This window comes from Vidua macroura, chromosome 16 (assembly GCF_024509145.1).
Source record: "Vidua macroura isolate BioBank_ID:100142 chromosome 16, ASM2450914v1, whole genome shotgun sequence".
In the NCBI taxonomy this organism is placed as follows: Eukaryota; Metazoa; Chordata; class Aves; order Passeriformes; family Viduidae; genus Vidua; species Vidua macroura.
In genome coordinates this window covers 6,512,571-6,533,467 of record NC_071586.1, presented here as the reverse complement: position 1 = coordinate 6,533,467, position 20,897 = coordinate 6,512,571, and the positions used below count along the sequence as shown (strand labels likewise).

Sequence of the window (20,897 nt, the reverse complement as noted above, 5' to 3'; positions counted from 1 at the left end):
AAATGCAGAATGCTGTGAGACCACATCTGCAGATCAAGAGAGGCCTGAACTGCAGACATTTGCCAAATGCACTGGCAGCTCACTTCTAAGCATTCTGCACTTTTCAGGACCTGAGCATCCCAGTCACTTTAGTATTCCATGCACTCACTGCCAATTTCTTTCTAAAAGCCATTTGGCACATATTTTAGTCAAATTATCAATAATCTAGAACAGTGTGTTTTAAAGCCAGTTCAAGTCAAGGTTCAATTTCACTTTTACAATGAAATTAAATGTTATCTTTATTAATGAATGTAATCTAAACTACAAAGCTATAATGGAGACAGAATGAAATTCTGGGAATACCAGGCAGCATTTCCCAAGTTTAAAAATAAATTTAAAATCCTATCAAACATGTGCATTTCCCCAGTAGACACATTTGCAATTACTTTTGTGTCAGGCACATTTGGTTTCCTAACATTCTATTAACAGGAATGCAAAATCTCTAGTGAGGTGTCTTAGGGGTATTCATTATATCCAAGCTTAAATTTTGAAGTCAGGGTAATTTCTGCTCTCAGGAACACTTATAAACTGTATTTCCAGTAGAAGTTTCCAATAATCCTAAAACATAATAATGGACCCTGGAAACAGTACAAAGGTTACAAGGGTTTGCCTAGAACTACTGCTACTAAAATTCTGCCAAACTCATCCCTGAACTGAAGAATTTTCCTTGTTTTTTCCTTATAGGTGCATACAAAATGGACAAATGCAACCATAAATATAATTTTAAAAACTTACATCTTAATTTAGAGGCTTAGGAAATTACAGAATGGAAACATTTATCTTCTATTTTTGTCAATGTTAATATTCTGTAATTTAACTTTACCAACTTAATGCATCACCACTGCCTAAAGGAAAGCACAAACTAAAAATGAACCGAATTATTTCCAAAATCGAGCAGTAGAGAGACTACACCTCACTTTTGTATTGATTCACTCACTTGTGATCCAGAAAAAGCCCTGTAATTTTAACTTGAAGCAGATCTGAAACATCCCTTTAAGAAAAGCAAAAGATTTAAGGGGTAGGTAAGGAAACAATTCAGCAACATCTTTTACAGTTCCTTTATACCTGTTCCAGTTTGTCATCTCACTCCCAGAAGCAGCTGCACTCTTTTCTTCATCTGTTGTATTCTGTTCTGTCACAGCAGATATAGACAGTTCTGACAGCTTACATCTCTCCATGATTACCATCTCTATTTCTAAAAAAATCAGAACATACCACCAAAATTTGGTATTTTCAACAAGGTTATCACAAGCTCTTCTGTATTTTCTCTTTGGTATTAAAAGCATCTCATGCATCTATATATAAGAGGTAAAACCATTACCTCAGAAAGGTTAATGAGCAGATGTGGGCAAATTTTCTTCCCAGTAAAGAACTTGGCTTACATTTCTTTAAGGAATGTAACACAATAAAAAATATGTACATATAAATAAGTAAAGAAAATACACATATCATTTTGGCAAATAAGCCACAGTCAGCTCCCCTCCCATACAAACCACAGGAAGAAAAGCCATAAAACCTCTTTCTGAAAAAAAGATTTGTGAAAAAGCTGGTGAGATGGAGGCATGGGTGGACATCAAGTTTCACTGAGGGTGTAAACAGGCCTCTACAACTACAGCAAACAGGACACTTGGTGCCCAGTGCTTCTCACCTACTGAATTGCAGGAGAACAAACAAATCTTGCCTTCCCTTAGGAATTTGGACAAAGATTACAACTAAGTGCATCAGTTTGAACAGTAGGTTATTTCAGATTTTCTTCAAATCATGGTGGAAAATACACCATCAGTTATTTGACACCATTTAAGGAAAGCCTTCTCAAAAAGACTGTTTACCTAAATGTAAACTCAGTCATGTTTGGACAGGACTGTCAAAGCATAACACTCTTGCTTTCAATTGCTTGCAGGCAATCCTGTTACATTTTTCTCAATTTATGTTTAATGTAAGTAAAACATTGTATACATCCTTCTAAAAGTTACTAACCATAAAATAAACAGTTATAATATGCTAATATGTAAGACCACTCATCCTATAAAAGCAGTTCTTAGGTTTGTGCTACATCAAAAATGCAGAAAAAGTCCAATTTAAAAAACAATCTAAGAGTTAAAGACCTTTTCAATTTTGAACTATTTAATATCATCTTCCATCATGTATTGTCACTTCTAGCACACCTGTTAAATTTTATCATTGAAGCATACAGAAAATACTGCTGATTATCTTGCAAAGGTGAAGTGGCTCCAGCTGTCCCTTACCACAAAAGGACAAGCTACAAAGCTCTCAAGCTTGCTTATCAAGTGCCCACAGCAATGAACACTGAGGTGCAAGGCATGAATTGTGATAAGGGCCAAGGCCTACAGGCAGATATGAACATACTTTCATAGCTTTTAATGAGATTAGAAGTACATGTTCTCAGAGCTTGATTTAACAGGATAAAAAAATCCAGCCAAGGCCTGAAACAAATGCCATAGCCCCATGTTTACCTAGAGCAGCAAGAGAACAAGTCATGTAACTAATCACAACTAGTTCCATCAGTAAACAAAAAAACCTAAATTGTAAGCACTGTTTTCTTGCTGAAAACCTCACCTTCATTTTCAGTGCTTGTTCTTATGCCCTTTGAACTTGCTTCTGTACCTTTACTTTTATCAAGGTCATCTTGGTTATCTTCAGATCCTCTCTCCTCTTCATCTTCTTCACCAACATTTTTATAGTTGGGTCTTTTCTGCACCCTCTTCTTCCCTTTCTGTTTGTTAATTTCAAGAGACCTCTCAAGTGTTTCTGTGGGTTTTATGAAGCATCTGATACTTGACTTTGCCTGTAAATTTGAAGAGTGCACACTGAGTTACAGCACAGCATTTTTAACTGCAATTGATAAAGAAGCTTCAGTTCATATGAAGTGTAAATCAGCACACTATCCACAAATCTCAAATCCATTTTAAAATACAAAAAATTAATACCAAATCATCAGTAGTACAACTATCTCCAAAGTAACATACCCCAAAGATCTAACATTAAAAAGTAGGCCTTCTTGAGACAAGACAATGCAGAAGTACCTATTTCATCACCACAAGTTTTAAACTGAAGGGGTGGGACAGATATTACACATAAAATTCAGACACCTTTTGTAAAAAGAATAAAGGCAGCAAAATCCTACATGTGTGTTGACAGCAGTGTATTAATATGAAATACAGCCCTTTTAAAGGTGCAAGGACTTTTTTAAAGCAGCAAGGACAAAATCCAATGCTCTATGCTGTGAGATTTTGGGTTGGTTGCTTTTTTTGGAGTCTTATGCTTCCCTCAACATCAAACTAATTCCTGTATCAACTAGGAACAAATGACAGTCATTAACGTTTTTTGGGCCTCCAGACACTGACTTACCAAGTCTGGAAAACACAACTTCATTTACTAGACTTAATTTACTTGTGTTTTACACAGAGTTCTCACAGGATAAGATGGAAAATCAACACCTCATTTTCCTAAGTATTAATTTATAGAAAAAGAAAATAAATTTAGGTAACAAATTTCTCCCAGAAGAAATGAAGTATTTCCAATAATGTGTCACCCTAACAACACAGAATAATGGATTCTTACAGCAAGTGACCAAGATGCTACAAGAAGCTCTGCAAATAGAAGGACTAACAAACTTGGTTTTTAACAATTCTGCAGCTTGTTTCTGAGCTGTGCTATTTGAGCTCCCCTCTGCCTGCCAGCTGATCACCAGAGTACAAAATAAGTACTAATCAGCCAAACCTCTCTGTTACTGAGAAGTGAAACCCATGCTTTGGAGTTTTCTCCCAGGTTAACACTAAACAAGACAGCTACAGAAACCCCATTACCTTCCAGAGTTCTAAACCTCAAACGTATTCAGCTGATACTGCCTAAAGGGTTAAAAACTTAACAGCAAGCAAGAGAAAGAAGTAAGACTAGAGTAAATACCAAACTGATTACATTCTTTGCCTTAGGTGACTCAGTACAATCAGCACTTAAGATGACTGCATCAAAGAAACTTTGGGGAAAAAGTTTGAAAAAATCCTTCCCTTCACCTAGTTAGGAACATCTATACATAAGAGATTAGGAAAAGATCAGGGAAGAAGCTGTCTACAAGTTAAAAGGCCAAAATGATTCTCTGAATCTTCTGACATTTTGCAAATGTTCTATAGAAATATTGCATAAGTGAATTTACACTTGGCACTGAAACGAACCACAAAGTGGGAAGACTATTTTACAATACCGAAAAATCCCCGTAATACAAAATTTACTACACTTATATCCCCCAATACAACCTCTTGGAAGCATTTTTTGTGTGATCCAACTGCAACACAGGAAGGCAATTAAATGACCAGGTTACCTTTATTGATGGCTTCTGGCCAGAAAAGTAATAAGAAAAGGGAAGAGCACCTTAAGTCCTATTATTTAGGGGAAAACCAGAAAAGTAGCATGTAAGTTGCATAACACATTTTCCCCTTTCTGCATTCACTTCTTACTTCTGCATTGCTTCCTAGAATCTTGTAGCTACTTCTTTAAGGAGAAAGCATGTACTTAACATCCTTGATTTCTCATATGGTGTCAGCCACAAGAGCAAAGTACCATAAGACACCAGTAGACAGTGATGTGCTTGTAAACACTGAGCCATAGTCTGCTCCAAGAAGGAATGCTGTAGAAAAAACCCTACATAAATATTCTGTTCTGCTAAAGGCAACAAGGCTATATCATTAAAACTTTCTCAAGTCAGACTTAAAATTATTTTAGATAGCATTTAGTTTATAAGTTGATTATACAGGTTGAGGTACTGCTAGTTTATATCTTTAAGATGTCTTTCAACCACATTTTCAATAATGGCTTATCTTGTGCAACGTGTGATGGTAAAATAAGTCAATACCAGTAACACCTTTTACGGGAAGGAGAAAGTAGGTTAAAGAAGAAACATGCACTAGGTAGAACTGGCCCACATCTGAATGATGCAGGAAAACAGATCTCACAGGAAGTAAGGTAAACCTTAGTGTGATATCTGACAAGTTTAAATATATTCTGCTGCCTATACATATTCAGCTCTCATTGTGACATAAGGGTTTGTATTTCTTCTGATGATGCCTAAAACCAGAAATACAGAGAAAAAAAAATGGAATGATGTGGAGAACTTGTTCCATGGAGCCTGGGCAATGACTGCGGCCCAGTGATGTTCAGCAGATCTCCATGGATAGGTTATTACCAATGCATGAGATATCACCAGTTACAACTGCTGGTCATTTTTTCCATTGATTGATTTACAGTAAACAGTATCACTTGTTCCTCTCATGAGAACTACTGCTGCTCTTTGCCCTAAATAACTCAAGGTATTTTGCATTTATACACAGCAACTCTGATACTTCTCAGCTTTTGTTTTTGTGAAGTATTCTTTACTCAGTGTCCCACAAGAGGACTCTGCGTCTAGTAAACTGAGTCCTTACTCCATACCTCATTCCACTTTAATTTATCTTATTAGAAAGACAAATATAGATATGAGATTCTACTTACTTCTGGGTTCCGAAACTATGTGCTCGTGAGAAACTGACAGTTACATTTCAACTTAAACATATCAAGACATCTCAGTTACAATAGATGAGCAGTGTTAGGTACAGAGCTAGGGTTTAGAAATAGCTGCAGTTCACCACAATACACAGATATCCCCACAACAACAAGCTTAGGACAGTATCAGAACGGTTAACATGACAAATTAGAACACAAAGAAAGTAGTAAATTACAAATTTGGGGCTGATTTAAGAAAAAAAAATTCTACGTTCAGACTAAAAGTAAATTAACAAATTTGCTCCTCACTTCTCTTTAACAATTCTAAACTAACTTCTAGCTTTCAGTATTCAATAGAAGTTTGCAATTTCTTTGCAACAGAAAAGACCACAGCAATAACCCTGCAAGGATCCTGATGTGCCTTCATGTATACAGCTGACCTGAGCCTCCCTGCACTGAGCAGTGTATCAGCAGGGAAGCCCAAGCAAATTCTGCAGCAGTTGTTCCCACACAACCCTGCAGAGCAGCTCCCTCCTTGGCTCCCCTCCCTGGAAGCCAGGCACAGAGCTCTTTTGCTGGAGATCACATCTCCCTCCTTCTGTACATAACCAACCTCCACCAGTGGGCTTCTGAGTCTAGGCTTTCCCCTCCATGGTCTCACTGAACAATATGGTTGAAGTTACTAAAAATTAAGGTTTCTCCCATGGAAGTTTTTCCCTTTACCCACTGCTCTGCACTCCCTGGAACACAGCTCCACCTCTGGGAGCTTCTCTAAGGGTCTATTGCAGAAGGCCAATACTCCTACTAAATACAGTACCTGTTCAGGTACAACAGAACCCCCAGTTCACATGTTAAGAGGACACATCTTTATGGCCAGTAAAGAGCAGCAACCTAAATAGTATTACAAACTTGAGATGAACAGCAGTCTATAGGAAACCCCTAATATTTCTAACATAAGTGCAAGCACACAAACACATGTTATAGGTATTTTGTAACTCTGTACAGTAACCATGACAGGAAAAGAAAATCTCACTTGTGTAACAACTGGTACTCCACCCTCTTGCCACAGATTTCCTAGCAACAAAGCTTCTTCTGCACAAGTAACACACAACATTCAGTATGCAGTTAGCAGAATGTCAGACATTTCCTAACATAAGTAAGAGATTGCTTTATCTTAAAGCAATCAGTCAACTCTACCATTCTACCATAGTTTTTTCTAAAAAAGGTTAGATTCTAAATATCAAGGTCAACAGAACAAAACACCAGAACCCAAAAGCTACTGGCTAAGATCAGTCCACATAGCTTCCAATGCCCAGTGGGAAGACATCTGAAAAAGTTGATGTATCTTGGAGGAGCTGAAACATATCTCTCCTCTTGAAACTCCCAGTGCTATAGCCACTGCTAGGAAAGAAGGTGCATGAGAACCAATCTATTACTTGTTATAAATTAAACATTCAGTCACCAACTGCTGGCCAGTCAGTCATTACAGGACATGTTCAATTTTTAGACAGAACTACAGTCAGAGGCCTGTTACAGTAAGGTCATGCCCCCCTACTTGTTACCATCCCCAAAACAGGCCTTTAAAAGGTAACAAGTAAGCATTACACAAACTGTGAAAGCCATAAAAAAAGGGAAAATATTAAAAACGTGACACCTAGAAAACCAGCAACATCAGCATCAGCATCTAGCAACATCTGTGTTGATTAAACATGAAGGTAGAAGGCCAATAACAGAGTAACACTCTCCCCCTCTCTGTGGCTGGTCTCTCTTCTCACATGCTCACCGATGCACAACTTTCAGAGATGATCAGTTTTATTGCTAAAACACTGGGAATATTCAGATGAAAATCTTAAGCCCAGTATTTTTTTAAGTCTCTCATTTCTACTACACGTTGCCCAAGGAAATTTCACAGGAAAGTTGGGCTGAATCATTTTTATTTCACTACCAAAGGGCAGATAAAAACTGAACACAGAAGACTGGATTACTGAAGTGTCCCATCAAAATGATGGTCAAACAACAAAAAGTCTGCTGCTGCTCTCTTCGCCTAAACATAAACATCTTGGCTTACCAGTTTCCAGATACCTGCTTTTATTTTTCAAATATTTTCTTTGCCTTAAAAAAATAATAATAGAGACAGTTGGCCACTTACTGAGTTTTTCTGTATATCTTGCTCAACCTTAGAAGAAAACACTGAGAGGTCCCCATTGAGTATAACCTCAGCCAAGGAGTTCACCAAGGGAGCATAATGTATAATCAGAAAAACCTATTGAAAGAAGAGCAGAAAAAAAAATCATACATATTTACAGAATACATAGTTTCACAATTTCACTAGCTGAACATACTTTTGACCTTGTTAAGTGTTACCTTCAGTTTACATAGAAGTACACTGGTAACAGAGACCTCATTAAATTGACTTTAAAACAAAGGAGGCAAGGGTATCTGACCTTTCTCTACCTTTCAAGCTACCTAGTTGCACTAATTCTTCATATTCTTTCCTCCTTCTGAGAAGTGTAAATTCTCTCTCTTCAACACCTTTGAAAGGAAAGTTGTGTGATATTCTAGCAAGGAACTCATTAAAACCATTCCAAAATTTTAATTTTTTAAGAAACAACAAACTGATTATGGAGCACAACATCCCCTGCCAAGAACTGGCCAGACTCCAGAAAGTTCTGTGAACACAATCACTGTGCAGTGATTCATGACTAAAGGCCATGCACTAGGCTGAGCTGGATCAGAAGCAGCTTTTCTGGCTCTGAAATTGCAGCAAATCAGTGTCAGCTACACAGTGGCTACAGAACACAGGAGTAAGGACCATAATGCCTGGAGCATTGAAGCATTTGATCACAAGTGCTTTGGTGCTTTACTAGAGTTCTATGTTTACACTGACTACTCTATTTTGAGCCAAGGCTTACAAGTCTGGGCCAGCAAACAACTGGCTCCTGGACAGAACCAGCTCAGGTCCAGCTGCAAAAGCCTTCTGTCAGCTTATATCCATTCTCTTCACAGGAATATCAAGGCTGGATCCCTTATCAGTGGTTCTAGCTGTAAAAATTCCCAAATAATTCCTAAGTCATTAAGCCTAATCACTGCTCTGAAAATATTTAGCTAAATGTTCTCCACAGGTTTTCTGATTAAAGTCAGAAGCATTCCAGACCTCCAAAAGGGAAGTGATTATTAGCATGTAGTGCTGATCTACATAAAACTTTAATCACAAAACACTTCAAAAGTGCTTTGAACAACCTCCAAATCACTCGAGCTTCTGCCAATTCAGCAAGCGTTGCTTGACTGTCCACAGGCCTGTTCTGGTGCAAGAACAGCACATGATCCCTTTGTCACAGTGGCTGAGAAGTCCCAGCAGTCCATTTTCAGGTGCTGGCATCAGTCTCTCAAGCACTTGTGTCTAATGGAAGAGTAGCGCCTAGAGCATATGCCTGGTGTCAGGAACAGAAACAGTCAGCAAGGTTTGGCAGAACCCATCCCACCACAGACAAACTCCAGGTTAAAAGAGGTGGGAGAAGATGTTTTTCTGCCAGTCACAGAAATAGTTGCTTCATTTTCTATATCACATCCCATTCTGATACACAAAATCTGTTCTCAGTTCTTTATGACTACTTCCATTTTCTTCTTTAAAGAGAATGAAGAACATAGATATAAATCCTGAAGTGATACCTTGCTGATACTTCCACTGAAAGCAAAGACTTTAAAAGAGGTCACCTTACCCAACTGTATGATGCAGATCCCTTTGGTTACAGGAAGCTGCTGCTCCCACAGTTTTATCTGTGGTAAATAACCCTCACACCACCGCAATCTTTTAGGTTTAAATTAAGGAGCATCAAATTATATTTTCCTAGGGAAAAAAACCTCAACCCCATACTTCTAGCAAAAAGTTGAAATTATGGGCCAGATTACAATAAAATGAATATTGAAAAATTCTAAGATCAAAGAAAACAAAGTATAAATTATGTGAACACAAGTCAAAACTATTTTCAGACAACGTAATTTAAGAAAATCAGTCTCAGAGAAATGCACTGAAGACTACAGGGAGAACAGATGAATTTTCACCATATTACAAAAAAATCTACTGTAAGCCTCTTCATTTGAAAATAAGTTCCAGAAGGAAAAGGAGGTGGAACTGATACGAGTAAGAAATAAGTACTTAATTTATAGACTTAAGATATAGGCATAATGAAATTCACGTTGTGAGAAAGTGAGATTTTGGTAGTGGTGGTTTCGGGGTTTGGGTTTTCAAAGCAGAAAATTCAAACCTGAGATTTTCCACAGCTTAAGCAGATTCAAAATGCAATACAGTATCTAGGCAAATTTCATCTGCCATTGTACCAAGTTCTGACCCAGCATGTTGCATGACTATTATACTTTATTTGTCAGGGCGTGTAGGCAATTTGAAATGCTCTAAAGGTTACCCTGTGCAATGGGATCCACAGAAAAATGACATTAACTCAAATAAGAAGCTACTTTGTCTGCCAAAAATGTTTTACTTTCTTTTTCTTAATGAAAACAGAAAACTTAGAAATTTGTTTTGATGAATTTTCTTTTATGCTTTTGCCAAAATGATGAAAATACACTATTTTATAATCACAAGAGTACTGCAAAATTTGTTCTGAAATAGGACAAATACTTAAAATACTTACTTGAGAAAGAAGATAGAGAGAAACCTGGAGACTTATTTTTGGACGCTCTCCACCCTACAGAAAAAGTTATGAAAAATGCTTACTTATTTATACAAAGAATTTATATGGCTTAATGTTTTATTTAAAATGAAACCTGTGTTGTTCCACATTCTGATGCAAAATATTCAGAAGGCATCAAGATTTTATCTTTACAAGTAGTGAATGTTAAACTATTTGAAATGGAGTCTCTCTGAATAAGCATATCCTTCACTCTTCCTTAGTTAAAAGACTGCAATTAATTAATTCAATAATTAATTATTTTCCCTCATAGTTACTTCAGTAACTTAAACAGATGAGCGTCTGAGAAGTACATTGGTTTTCAGTATGCTACTATTCATTAAAAAAATTCTTCTCAGTTAACATTCATTAAACACTGCTAATTAGCTATTCAGATAGCATGAAATATTACCCAAAACAGACAAGTGAATGCAGGAACCTGTGCAGGTTTTAAAAAAATAGTCTACTTCACTAAAAAACAGTTTTAGTGAAACCACCACTTAATTTAAATGCTAGGCTTTAAAAATAAATTCAGTTATATCACATTAAAACACAGCTTCTCTACAAATAGAAGAAATTACTATCAAACCCAAAGGTCTGTATTTTCTACCTGGACAGATTTTTAGATCATGGCAAATTTGCTTTTTCTGCTTTTGCCAGAAGACAAGTTACCTTATCAAAAAAGGAAATCACACATCTCCCAGTGTCAGAGAAATTTAAACCCTGGTCAAATTTGCAGTTCTTCTTGGTCTCCACTACTGTGAGCTTTTAACCACCATGTCACCCAAAACAGCATGTCTTTGGTGAATAAAATTTGATCTGCTGTGCTCTTGAATTCCATTTCAAGCTATTTCCTCTACAGCCACCTTATTCAAACTACTTCATGTAAACCACACATCACACACCTACTGCCCAAATCACTTTGCACACTGAAAGCAAGCAGCACCTTTGAGAATTACCTGTTTGCAGGTATTAGCTTACCTTGTCTTGATTTACTAATGAATACACGTAGAGGGGAAGAAAGAGCCTATTAAGTAGGTGGTCTGTCAGCACATCATTTAAAAATTCACAGTTAATGATAAGGATATCATTAAGGTAATGCAAATGATCAAGATGTTCTGCTACCAGGTCACTCAGTTTGCCCCTATTTCTGTGCCTAAAAAGAGAGAAGAAATAAAAAAGTATATGTGATCAACTGTGAAAGTTTTAAAAGCTCAGGGAAGAAATTAATGTGCATCCCTGCGACAGATCGCCTGGCTCAGGCAGACTGCCCAAAGCAGATGCTTCAGTGAGGTCAACTAATGCAATTGTTAAAACAGTTGCCTGTATTTTCTTTAGGATGTACATATCAAGTTTTTGCCCCAGGTTTTCACAAGACCTGTTTTCACAAAGCTTTGCTTCCATTGCCAGTCTTTTCACAAGCCAACTACAAAAATGTGAAGATTTTTTTCCAAAAACGAAAGAAGAATTAGGTGTTGTATTTAACACTTACCTCTTCACTTTAGGAAAGCAAGAAACACACGACCACTCTAAGGTGGGGGTGGCAAGACAAACCAAGAATAACCTGAATCAACAAAGTATTTCTGTAGTTGACAGTGGAATATTACACTGTCATGTCAGGTCTGACAGCTCACAACCAAGTTCATCTTTCTAGTTTAAATATTTTTCCTAAAATCTTTTCAGAAAGCTCTTCTAAGATGACACATATAAATTTTGTCTAACAGCCTTTTTCCAAGACTGAGAAGCACAAAATATCTGTTGTGTCTCCTGGATATCTGCTGGTTTTAGCAGAACAAAACAAAGATAAATAAAAGGCTTGTTGCAAACGCTAATTTACTTGTAGGGATATCAGCACAGATCAGGCACACAGTACTGTTTCCTTGAAGAATCACTAAAACTTCAAAGAGTGAAAAGTCTGAACTGTCTACATGGGAACATATCTAGAAACTAACTTAACTGGACTACTATAGACAAAATAAGGACACCACTGACATCTGGGAAAAGCATTTCCATTCAACAGGCAGCATTTGTAAAAGCTTACTCTTCATCAGTCTGCACGCAGTTATCCAGTTCTATCACGTGGCTGCCAATAAACCAGACAAGGTTGGAGAAATAAGGAACTGCAGTTTTATCTCGAATGTAATGCAGCATAGGCTGGTTGTCCACTGAAGAGAAATCATTAAAAAGAAAAATCAGTTGCCAGTATTTTTTATTGCTTTTAAAGAAGTACAATAAAGTATCTTCTGAATTTGATTACATGCTAGTTTTCCATATGAGTATACACCTGACACAATCTTAGGCATGAAATGGAAAGCTATAAAAATATCACATCAATTCTTATCTGGCTTTAATGAGCCTAATGATCATTTACAGATGTCTGAAAATAAACAAATCTAGTGGAATTCAGAAAGGTTCTTTTAGCACATTATTAAAAAGAAGAGAGAAGCGTAAGAATATAGCAGTAATGCTGAGAGTCAAGCTAGTTAGACTTACATGACACTGCATTAAGGAACACAGGAATCATCAGTGAAGGAAGGGCAAAAGAAACAGACAACAGTTAACAGGATTAGGAACTGGGATAGTGACATCCTCTAAAAGGGTTTAAAATGCTAAAGCACAAAGCATCTAAGCTAAAAGACATGGGGTAGCAGTTAGAGCAGAATATATGCAGGTAGTCAGAAAATTATCAAACCTGAACATCTGAGCTCTGCCTTTTCAACTCTAACCATTATATCACAACAACATTCAATGAAAATTCTAGAAAAGTAATTTTTTTTCATGAAAATACTTAGTTGCATAAATATATCACAAATAGGATATAAAGCCTATAATCTGCTCTTTTTTGTGAGCTCATATTTGCATTTACAGTTCCTTGAAGTAGAAGGCAAGTACAAAGTGCCCTTTTCTCAACATACAAGAAGAAAAAGTGTTGCAGCCAGCACTGTAAAGATCCTATTTGCTATGCAGGCTATCCAATCATTCGTAAAGCAAACTGCTCATTGTTTTAAAAAAGACTTCATATGCTTTTATGAAGACTGTCAAACCACTTCTTCTGTTAATTGACAGGAAGTTGTGTAAAATCAACAGGTAATTTAACTTAAAATGGACTAAAGAACAAGAAGCCCTGCATGAACATGTATATTGCATAATACATATTACCTTATAGCATGCCGATTTCAGAGGTAGAAGTTCAGAATAAACAACTTTTTTACAGAGAACACTGCAAATAGTTCATTAAAAATCTTATATATCCCAAGAAAAATTTAGGGGGAAGTGACTTTTGGACATTGGGTTTAGAGCAGACATTCTCAAAGTAGTGCTAACTAACTTCAACGTTCAACCAGGTTGCTGAGGTCCCTGCTGAGTTTTGAAGACCTCAAACAATACAGTTGCCTCAGTTTCTCTGGAAAACCCGCTGCAGTGCTCAACTACTCTCACAGTGAAGCTTTAGGTTTTTTCCTTGTGTCCTACTGGACTGCCCAGCACAGGAGTTTGAGACTGCAGCCTCCTGGCCTTCACTGAGCACCTCTGGGAATGGCCCAGCTCCTCTTGAAACTGGAGTGACTGCAGCACCTAACAGTTCTGCAGTCATTTTAATGCACTTCCAATCCAAAAGGGAGTGATGTTGGTTACTGCTTCCATACACTAGAAAGCTCAACTTCATCAGTAAAACATAATTCATACTCTTAAAACACTCTGGTTTTGGGGTTTTGTTTACTTTTTACATACAGTCACATTCTGACCTCTCTTGGAAGGGAAGCTAAAGTTCCTTGTGTATGCCTGATACTTCTGGGTTTTAAACCAGTTTCATTGGTGAGAAAATAATACTATTTACAAGTACATACTGCAGGTTTGGGATAGTCATCACAAAAGTCAAAATGTGTATCTGAAACTTGTCAACATGCTAAGCTTTTCAGTCTTATAAAACAGACAGAAAACCCTCACAAATAAATAACTGAAAATTAAAGTACAATGAAACAAGATTTGCATACATGCCTTTTTTAATATATAAAAAGCATACCTTTGTAGACATTTAAAGTTATAGTCCTAACAGCAATCCTGACCATGCTTTCGGGGTGGTTAAAAAATTTAATAGCTTCAGTGTACAAAGCAAAGTCGTTAGTGTGCTGTAACAAGAGGAAAGAAAATATTTATTCATTAAACATGTAGAGAATATAGCTTGTGATTCTATATAAATTATGTTTTCCCTATATTAACTTGGTATCTTTACCTTCTACTTAGGTAATCAAAATGATTTTATAATGCACATTCATCTGCATTTGTAGCTTTGCATTAAAATGAGCTGCTTTAAGCATCAGAGCTTCCCAGGACAAAAGTGCACATACTCAGTGCTTTCATGCCCTCTTCTGGCAGAAACCAGAGTGCAGAGAGGAAAAACCCATTTCAACTTTGCCCTTTGACTCAGCTTTTTGGACTTGGACTAAACCTCTTAGAACCAAGTGATGCAATAGAAAATATCCTGTTTATGAAAGCACAAGAAAACAAAGCATAAACAAGTTGAATTCTCAAGGAAGCAGACTTTAAAACTACTGAAATGATCCCATACAACACTAACTTCCAGATTTTTTGTTTATTATAGTTTTAAGAGGACAAAGCCATGCATGTGCAGAGATCCTCACAAACAAATTCACAACCACTGGTATAGCCATTATAAAAATAAAAGCAAGACATTACGAGACAACAGACTAAACAGAGTATGTGCCACAATCCTATCAATTTCTAATTCAAGTCCTCTTATCATTATACTGCAACTTTCTTTACTTACCTCATTATAAAAGAAATGTACAGTATGATTATTGAGTTTCAGGGAAAGAGTTTTCAAAAATGATATGTAATATGCCATGATCTCCTCATCAGAAAAGTCAAATTTGTGGACAATAATAGAATTCACGTAGTTATTAGAGAGCAGGTAGTCTGAAAAAAAAAAAATGTATTTACACAGGTTAACAAAAAAAAAAAATCGCTGTGGTAACAGGCTGTACTTAAAGTGCCAGCTAGAAAGCAACAACCTGATGCTTGAAGATCACAATTTTGAGCCAAACAGCTCAAGTGATGCCTTTGAGCATTAATATAAAGGATCTGCTCCCTACAAAGGTCTTTGGTCCCAAGAACAAGACAACTAAGAATATACTTCATCTTCCTCAATTCAAGTAAGTTCTGCAGCTAATAACACTTAACTTTTTTCCTCCCAAAATCCCAACTCTCCAAGGCTTGATGATGACTTTCCTAACAGTTGTGGAATACTTCAAATTATTAATTCTCCATCCTCTATGTATTTTGCCAAAAACCTTGAAGGAGCCTCCTGTGGCTGACTGCCAGCACCAATGATGTCAGAACAATTACAGTACAAATTACACACCAGAGTTTCACCACAGCAAGTGTGGCAGCAAGTGAACATTTCAGATCACAACTAATTTGAATTAAGGAATCCCTTGAAACGTGCTAAATGCTTGTTGTACCAAAAAAAATACTTTTGCACCACTGAAAGTTTACATTCAAAAGTATTGTGGAATCAGTTTACACCATATTTTTGGTAATATTCAATTTAAAAGATTGTTAGTAATTAACATTTTTCTGTGCAGGGGTACTAGGACTAAATTTCATCAAATGAAAGGGAATCCAATCAAATCTAGATCACTTCAACCTAAGCAGTTTGGAAGTGTGTCCTTACACAGGGATGTTTCATGGCTGATGTTCTCAAAAAGGATGTTCAGAGTCTGCAGCAGCTGCACACACACGTAACGACCTGACTTCTGACGCAGGATGTTCAGGAAGAACACAAACATATTCTTCTCCAAGAAAAAGCTGAAATACAATAAAGATGTCATTAAGTCACATGTTGTAAGTAACAGGAACATAATTTGGCCAGGAGCAGGGATGATTCAAGGCAACTTTGACAAACAGCATGTTTTGCTTTTATGAGGAACTACTTTGCAAAGTTGTATCTGTATAACAAAAGAATATCTTTCAAAAACCTTAAATGCTAAACAAGAGGGGTTAAAAATTCAAATTATGCAGAAAAAAGGTATCAGGCAATCAGGGCCTTTCTTACTATATTTTTAGTATATTCAATTTATCAGGCAGTTCTAAATACCACAGATAGAATAATATATCTATTTGTGGTATCTTAGGTAAATTGAAGCAATGTGATATTAATAGATATATTGAGTAAATCTGGACCCTAAAATAGGTTAGAGTTTGTATTCAAATCAAAAGAATGGAGAGTCAAACAAAAGCAGTACTTGAAAGGGGCTCTGGAGTCAAAACACTTTTTAGAAGCAGCAAATTCCTGTATGACATGAATACGAACCTGCTCACACATCTACTACAGGACATCACGTTTTACATATAGTCCTGAAATACAGTCTTGGAGGAGTTAACAGTAACAGTGTACAGAACTCTGTACAACTCCAAGCATTCTTAAAAAAAAAAAAAAAAAAGCAGAATCTCAGAGAGAACTGGCTCAGGAGTACTCACTCAAACACTGAGCTGTCATTCTGATCCCCCCAGATCAGGATCTCCGTTATAGAGCGGATGGTCTCCACCAGCAGGTTGCGGTTGTGATCTGTAACTGTCGTATTTTTAGTCAAAATATGATACATGTACCTAAAAGAGAAAAGAAGTACAAGTAAAGTGCTATCCTGATGCTTTCACATGCACCATGTTTGTCTTTCATCACTGTACCAATGCAGACACACATATATGCACACACTAAGTCTAGTGGTTGCACAATCTTAAAACCCTAAAATTTCCTTCTAATACTGATGCAGAGAAAAGTAATTGTTAAACAGAGTAAGTGATAAAGGAAACAAATATCCCCCAGCCAGGTGAGTTCTGAGTGCTTATGCATATGTTAACATCGACCTAGAAACTGTGTATCTGGTCCCAAGGTGCTTCTTCCATGAATTTATTTGGAATATGTCAGAGGAGTGATGAGCAAGAGAAACAGAAATAGAAGAAGCAGGTAAGCACATCTAACCAGGGACGTTCAATTCCTTCTCTTTCCCTCCCAGACTCACATCAATTTTGATGTTTAATATCAGGACCCTCAAAGACTATTCATTCACCTTGGCTAAGCTTCATCAGGTCTCTGGTCCCTTGAGCACAGGAACCCTGACTGGAAAGGCAGTAAAGTCCAGCTTTATCATCTCAAAGGGCAAGAGTTTAAGACTGTCTAGTGAAGCTTAAAAAAGGGCATATCTATATCACAAGTGACAGGAAGCTACAGAGAATGCAAGCCTTTCAGGTTTTAAGTCTCAGAACGTTACTCTTCAAGGAAGTACTTTTTTTTTTTTTCCCCCAAGTAAGTTATGACATCAAAGTACCAACTTACTTCTGTCTTGTTACTTTCTTATGTCCCACAAAAAAAAAAAAAAAAAAAAAAAAAAAAAAAAAAAAAAAAAAAAAAAAAGGGTGGAGGCAAATTCTAATAAAACCACAAAAATCACCACTACTTTTCTCTGCTTTTCTCCCTCTGTTTTGGTTTTTATTTCTTTTATACGGTGATTAAAATAAAGGTTAAATATAAGAAAGGTGCACAACTTTGAAAATAAATAAAAAACATGAGGGAAATTTTATGTCATTTAAGAACTGCACATGTTTTGATTCCTAAACACAGCTCCTATATTATTATGCTGTGATTGTACTGAAAACCAGGAGTAACACCTCAGCCTTCAGGATTTCTGTGCAAATACTCATGAGTGTTTGGAAAGGACAACAGATCTCCCACGTTATCAATACTGCCATGAACAGTGGAGTTAATCAAACTTCCAGGATCTAATTCTGTGAAAATAGCCTGTGTCCTGACCCTGAGGCAGCCTTCATTATTGTTTTGGATTCCATGAAAGTTTGTTAGTGATTCAGACTGAAATTTTAGGAATCTCATTAGCAGAATTTTGCCAAGCTTCTGTAAGGTTCCAAAAATCACAGTGCATTTCTAAACCAAAATTTTGGGGTGTCTGGTTTATGGCTTAAAGTAAGATCTTTAGGTCAAAAAACAGACTTGAAATCATATTTTAAAAACAGGATTCCCATCAATTTTATCAACACTAAAAGACTGAATCACTGCACTGGGCAAGCATGCAGCCAGAGACTAAAATGCCATTTAACTGAACACTTGTGTGAGGCTGTTCCAAATATTTACCAGACTTACAAAGACAAGACAAGATACCACCTAGTTTCAGAACCTTTTGCTTGAATTCAAAAAACCTCCTGCAAACACACAACTACTTTGATCATATTTACAATTTACTTAAAATCTGTCAACTTTGGTTTTGGGAGCCTTCTTCAACCTCTGAGCTGCCTCTGAGTTGGGCAGAGTTTCACAGAACTTGCTGCAAGACACAGACTGTGCCCACAAGCCATGCAGGGAACAGGTGCTATTTCAGAGAAGTTGGTAAAATGCTCTGTGCTGTCATGGTAAAACACTGTGTGCTTGCTGGTCTTGATATTACTTAACCATGAAACAACAATTCTGCTGAGTTGAGTACGGCACAAGGACACAAGAGGTAAACAGCCCTCAGAAGCTCACAGCTTTCACAAACTTGATATATCACATGCTCCCTTCCCTCACTCCCCTAATCAGCAATGTAACAAAGCCTGCACTACATTACCAAAGCCATTATCATATTATATATATATCACTAGGCAGCAAAGAGGAGGGAAAAGGGAATAGGTGGCAGAGGGGGAGAGGTGGAAGGGCAATTGTCTTTTCTTAATCTTGCTCTTAAGTAAAAAAAAAAAATTCTCTCCCTCTTCATGGTGATTCCCCTCCCTCCAGAAACCAACACTCATTTTCAAATCCAAAACAGTCACTAATGACACTGAAACCACTCTAGGAAAAGTTGATCCTCAGCTATGTCCTACAGTCATAACTGCCTGGTCATGTGCTGTACCATAATAGTCATTAAATAGCAAGGCAGAGAGCACCTGGAAATCCTCTTCCACTAATCTGAGGATCACAGCTCAAGATTCCTTCTGTGGAGACTGACAGTGGGATGGCTCACAGTGAAGATGGGAGAGCTTAAGGCTGACCACCTGTGAGAATTCCCGGGGTTTTTAAAACACCACACAAGCCCTGGAAAAACTCTCCATTAGGGCACTATGTGCATTATCAGGACAGTGAATCCAAAGACAGCACAAACTCAGTCCCTGCTCTGAGGATGCAGCAATTAATGGAGCAGAGGACATCTGAGGAGATGGCAATTAGATCAGTTCATTCCACAATAATTTTAACAACTTCCTGAAACAGTTAGTAATTAATGCTAAATTATTTCACATATTTTAGACTATTAATTTGAAGTCACATAGAAATTATTGCATCTGTGAACATATGTTTCTCATTGTACAAACTCAGGATTAAAGTTTACTCCAGCAGTAGAATTTTGGGTATGGGATGCAGTGGGAAGAATAACAAGATAACCCTATTATCTCATTTGGGGAGCCTATGGAATATAGAGCATTACAAACACAAAAAGCAAGAAGCATTTAATAGTCGGGAATCCATCATCTTCAAATTTATTTACTTAGCAGCAGCATTACTGCAAAATTCCTTAATCTGCTAAGGCACTGATGCACTTAGAGGAAACCTGGGCTTTACGTTCAAGCTATTCCTTTTTATTTCATTTTTTATTTATCCTATTTGCTTGAAAATGCACAAGGAAGCATACACATACTTGTTTCTCTTTACAGATGTGTGAAATACCACATTATGAAAACATGAAGCATCACACAAACCAAATATTTTTGTATTTAGATAAATCCTTAAAGGCTGTCTCTAAATGCTGATTACAGAGGGATTAGGTTTGTGCTTCAAAACACAAAACTATCAAAGAGGAGACTTTTGTCATCTCTGTATCTGAAGACTGGGTTCAAACAAAAACACATCATGCAGGAAGTGCCAAAGCACTCAATACCATCAGAATCAGAGGGAGATGTTGCCAGCAACTTAACAAACGAAACAAAATTCTGAACATTTTTCTGGTTAGAACCCATGCTCAAAGGGGTAACAGTAACTCATGAATATTGTAAGTTAATGACTTTCCTACTTATTACTTACAAAAATACACTAAAACAGGTAAGAGTTTAGGAAGTCAAGCACTCAAATTTTAAAAGCCCAGACTTGACCATAACAGGCTTGCTCCTTCACACTGCCTGTAATCAGGTAATTGCATATTGTTCTCACAGAGGAAATCTGATGCATAGCAAGGACAGTGCCTCAGGAAATGAATCACCCATGAAAAAATACTTCAAGCACACCTTTATGGACGTTGCATTTGACCAAGGCATAGGAATGGTTCAGCACCCAAATTTAATGGCATGGAACCTTTTGTGCGATCACAATGCAATTAAAATACCAAGTGCAAAAACAACAATGGGAAATGTGCTTGACAGTAACAACAGGGCTATGTAAAATACCATAGAAAAGTAGGGGGAAAAGTCTGACTTAGAAATAAAGACACAAAAAGATCAAGTTCTCTGAGAAGTACCCAGGCAGTGAGCAGCATTGTGTCATCCTTCTCTAGATCACACTTCAGAAGTTGGATTAAATTTTAACTGTTTTCACTAGATCAAGAAACTGTAAAAAAACCTAACACAAACAGTCTCGCAATTTTCCTTCAGCCAATTCATTCTCTGGCGTGTTTGCAGGAAGACTGA

The 20,897-nt window shown here is 37.0% G+C and overlaps 1 protein-coding gene across 11 annotated transcripts in view; it reads right to left on the bottom strand.

Annotated features, from left to right (window-relative positions):
- CLEC16A (C-type lectin domain containing 16A) overlaps window positions 1-20,897 on the bottom strand; it is a 142,904-nt gene that overhangs the window by 119,625 nt on the left and 2,382 nt on the right. For all 11 annotated transcript variants that reach the window (XR_008439679.1, XR_008439681.1, XR_008439683.1 and 8 more), the window contains exons 2-11: window positions 16,719-16,847; window positions 15,913-16,046; window positions 15,007-15,155; window positions 14,242-14,347; window positions 12,262-12,385; window positions 11,202-11,376; window positions 10,185-10,238; window positions 7,685-7,798; window positions 2,617-2,845; window positions 1,105-1,234 (exon numbers count right to left, since the gene is read on the bottom strand). Coding sequence is in view for 6 of the 11 variants with exons in the window: in XM_053992500.1 (XP_053848475.1) it covers window positions 1,105-1,234; window positions 2,617-2,845; window positions 7,685-7,798; window positions 10,185-10,238; window positions 11,202-11,376; window positions 12,262-12,385; window positions 14,242-14,347; window positions 15,007-15,155; window positions 15,913-16,046; window positions 16,719-16,847 (1,344 nt within the window). In the remaining 5 variants the exon portion in view is untranslated. The remainder of the gene's footprint in view (window positions 1-1,104; window positions 1,235-2,616; window positions 2,846-7,684; window positions 7,799-10,184; window positions 10,239-11,201; window positions 11,377-12,261; window positions 12,386-14,241; window positions 14,348-15,006; window positions 15,156-15,912; window positions 16,047-16,718; window positions 16,848-20,897) is intronic.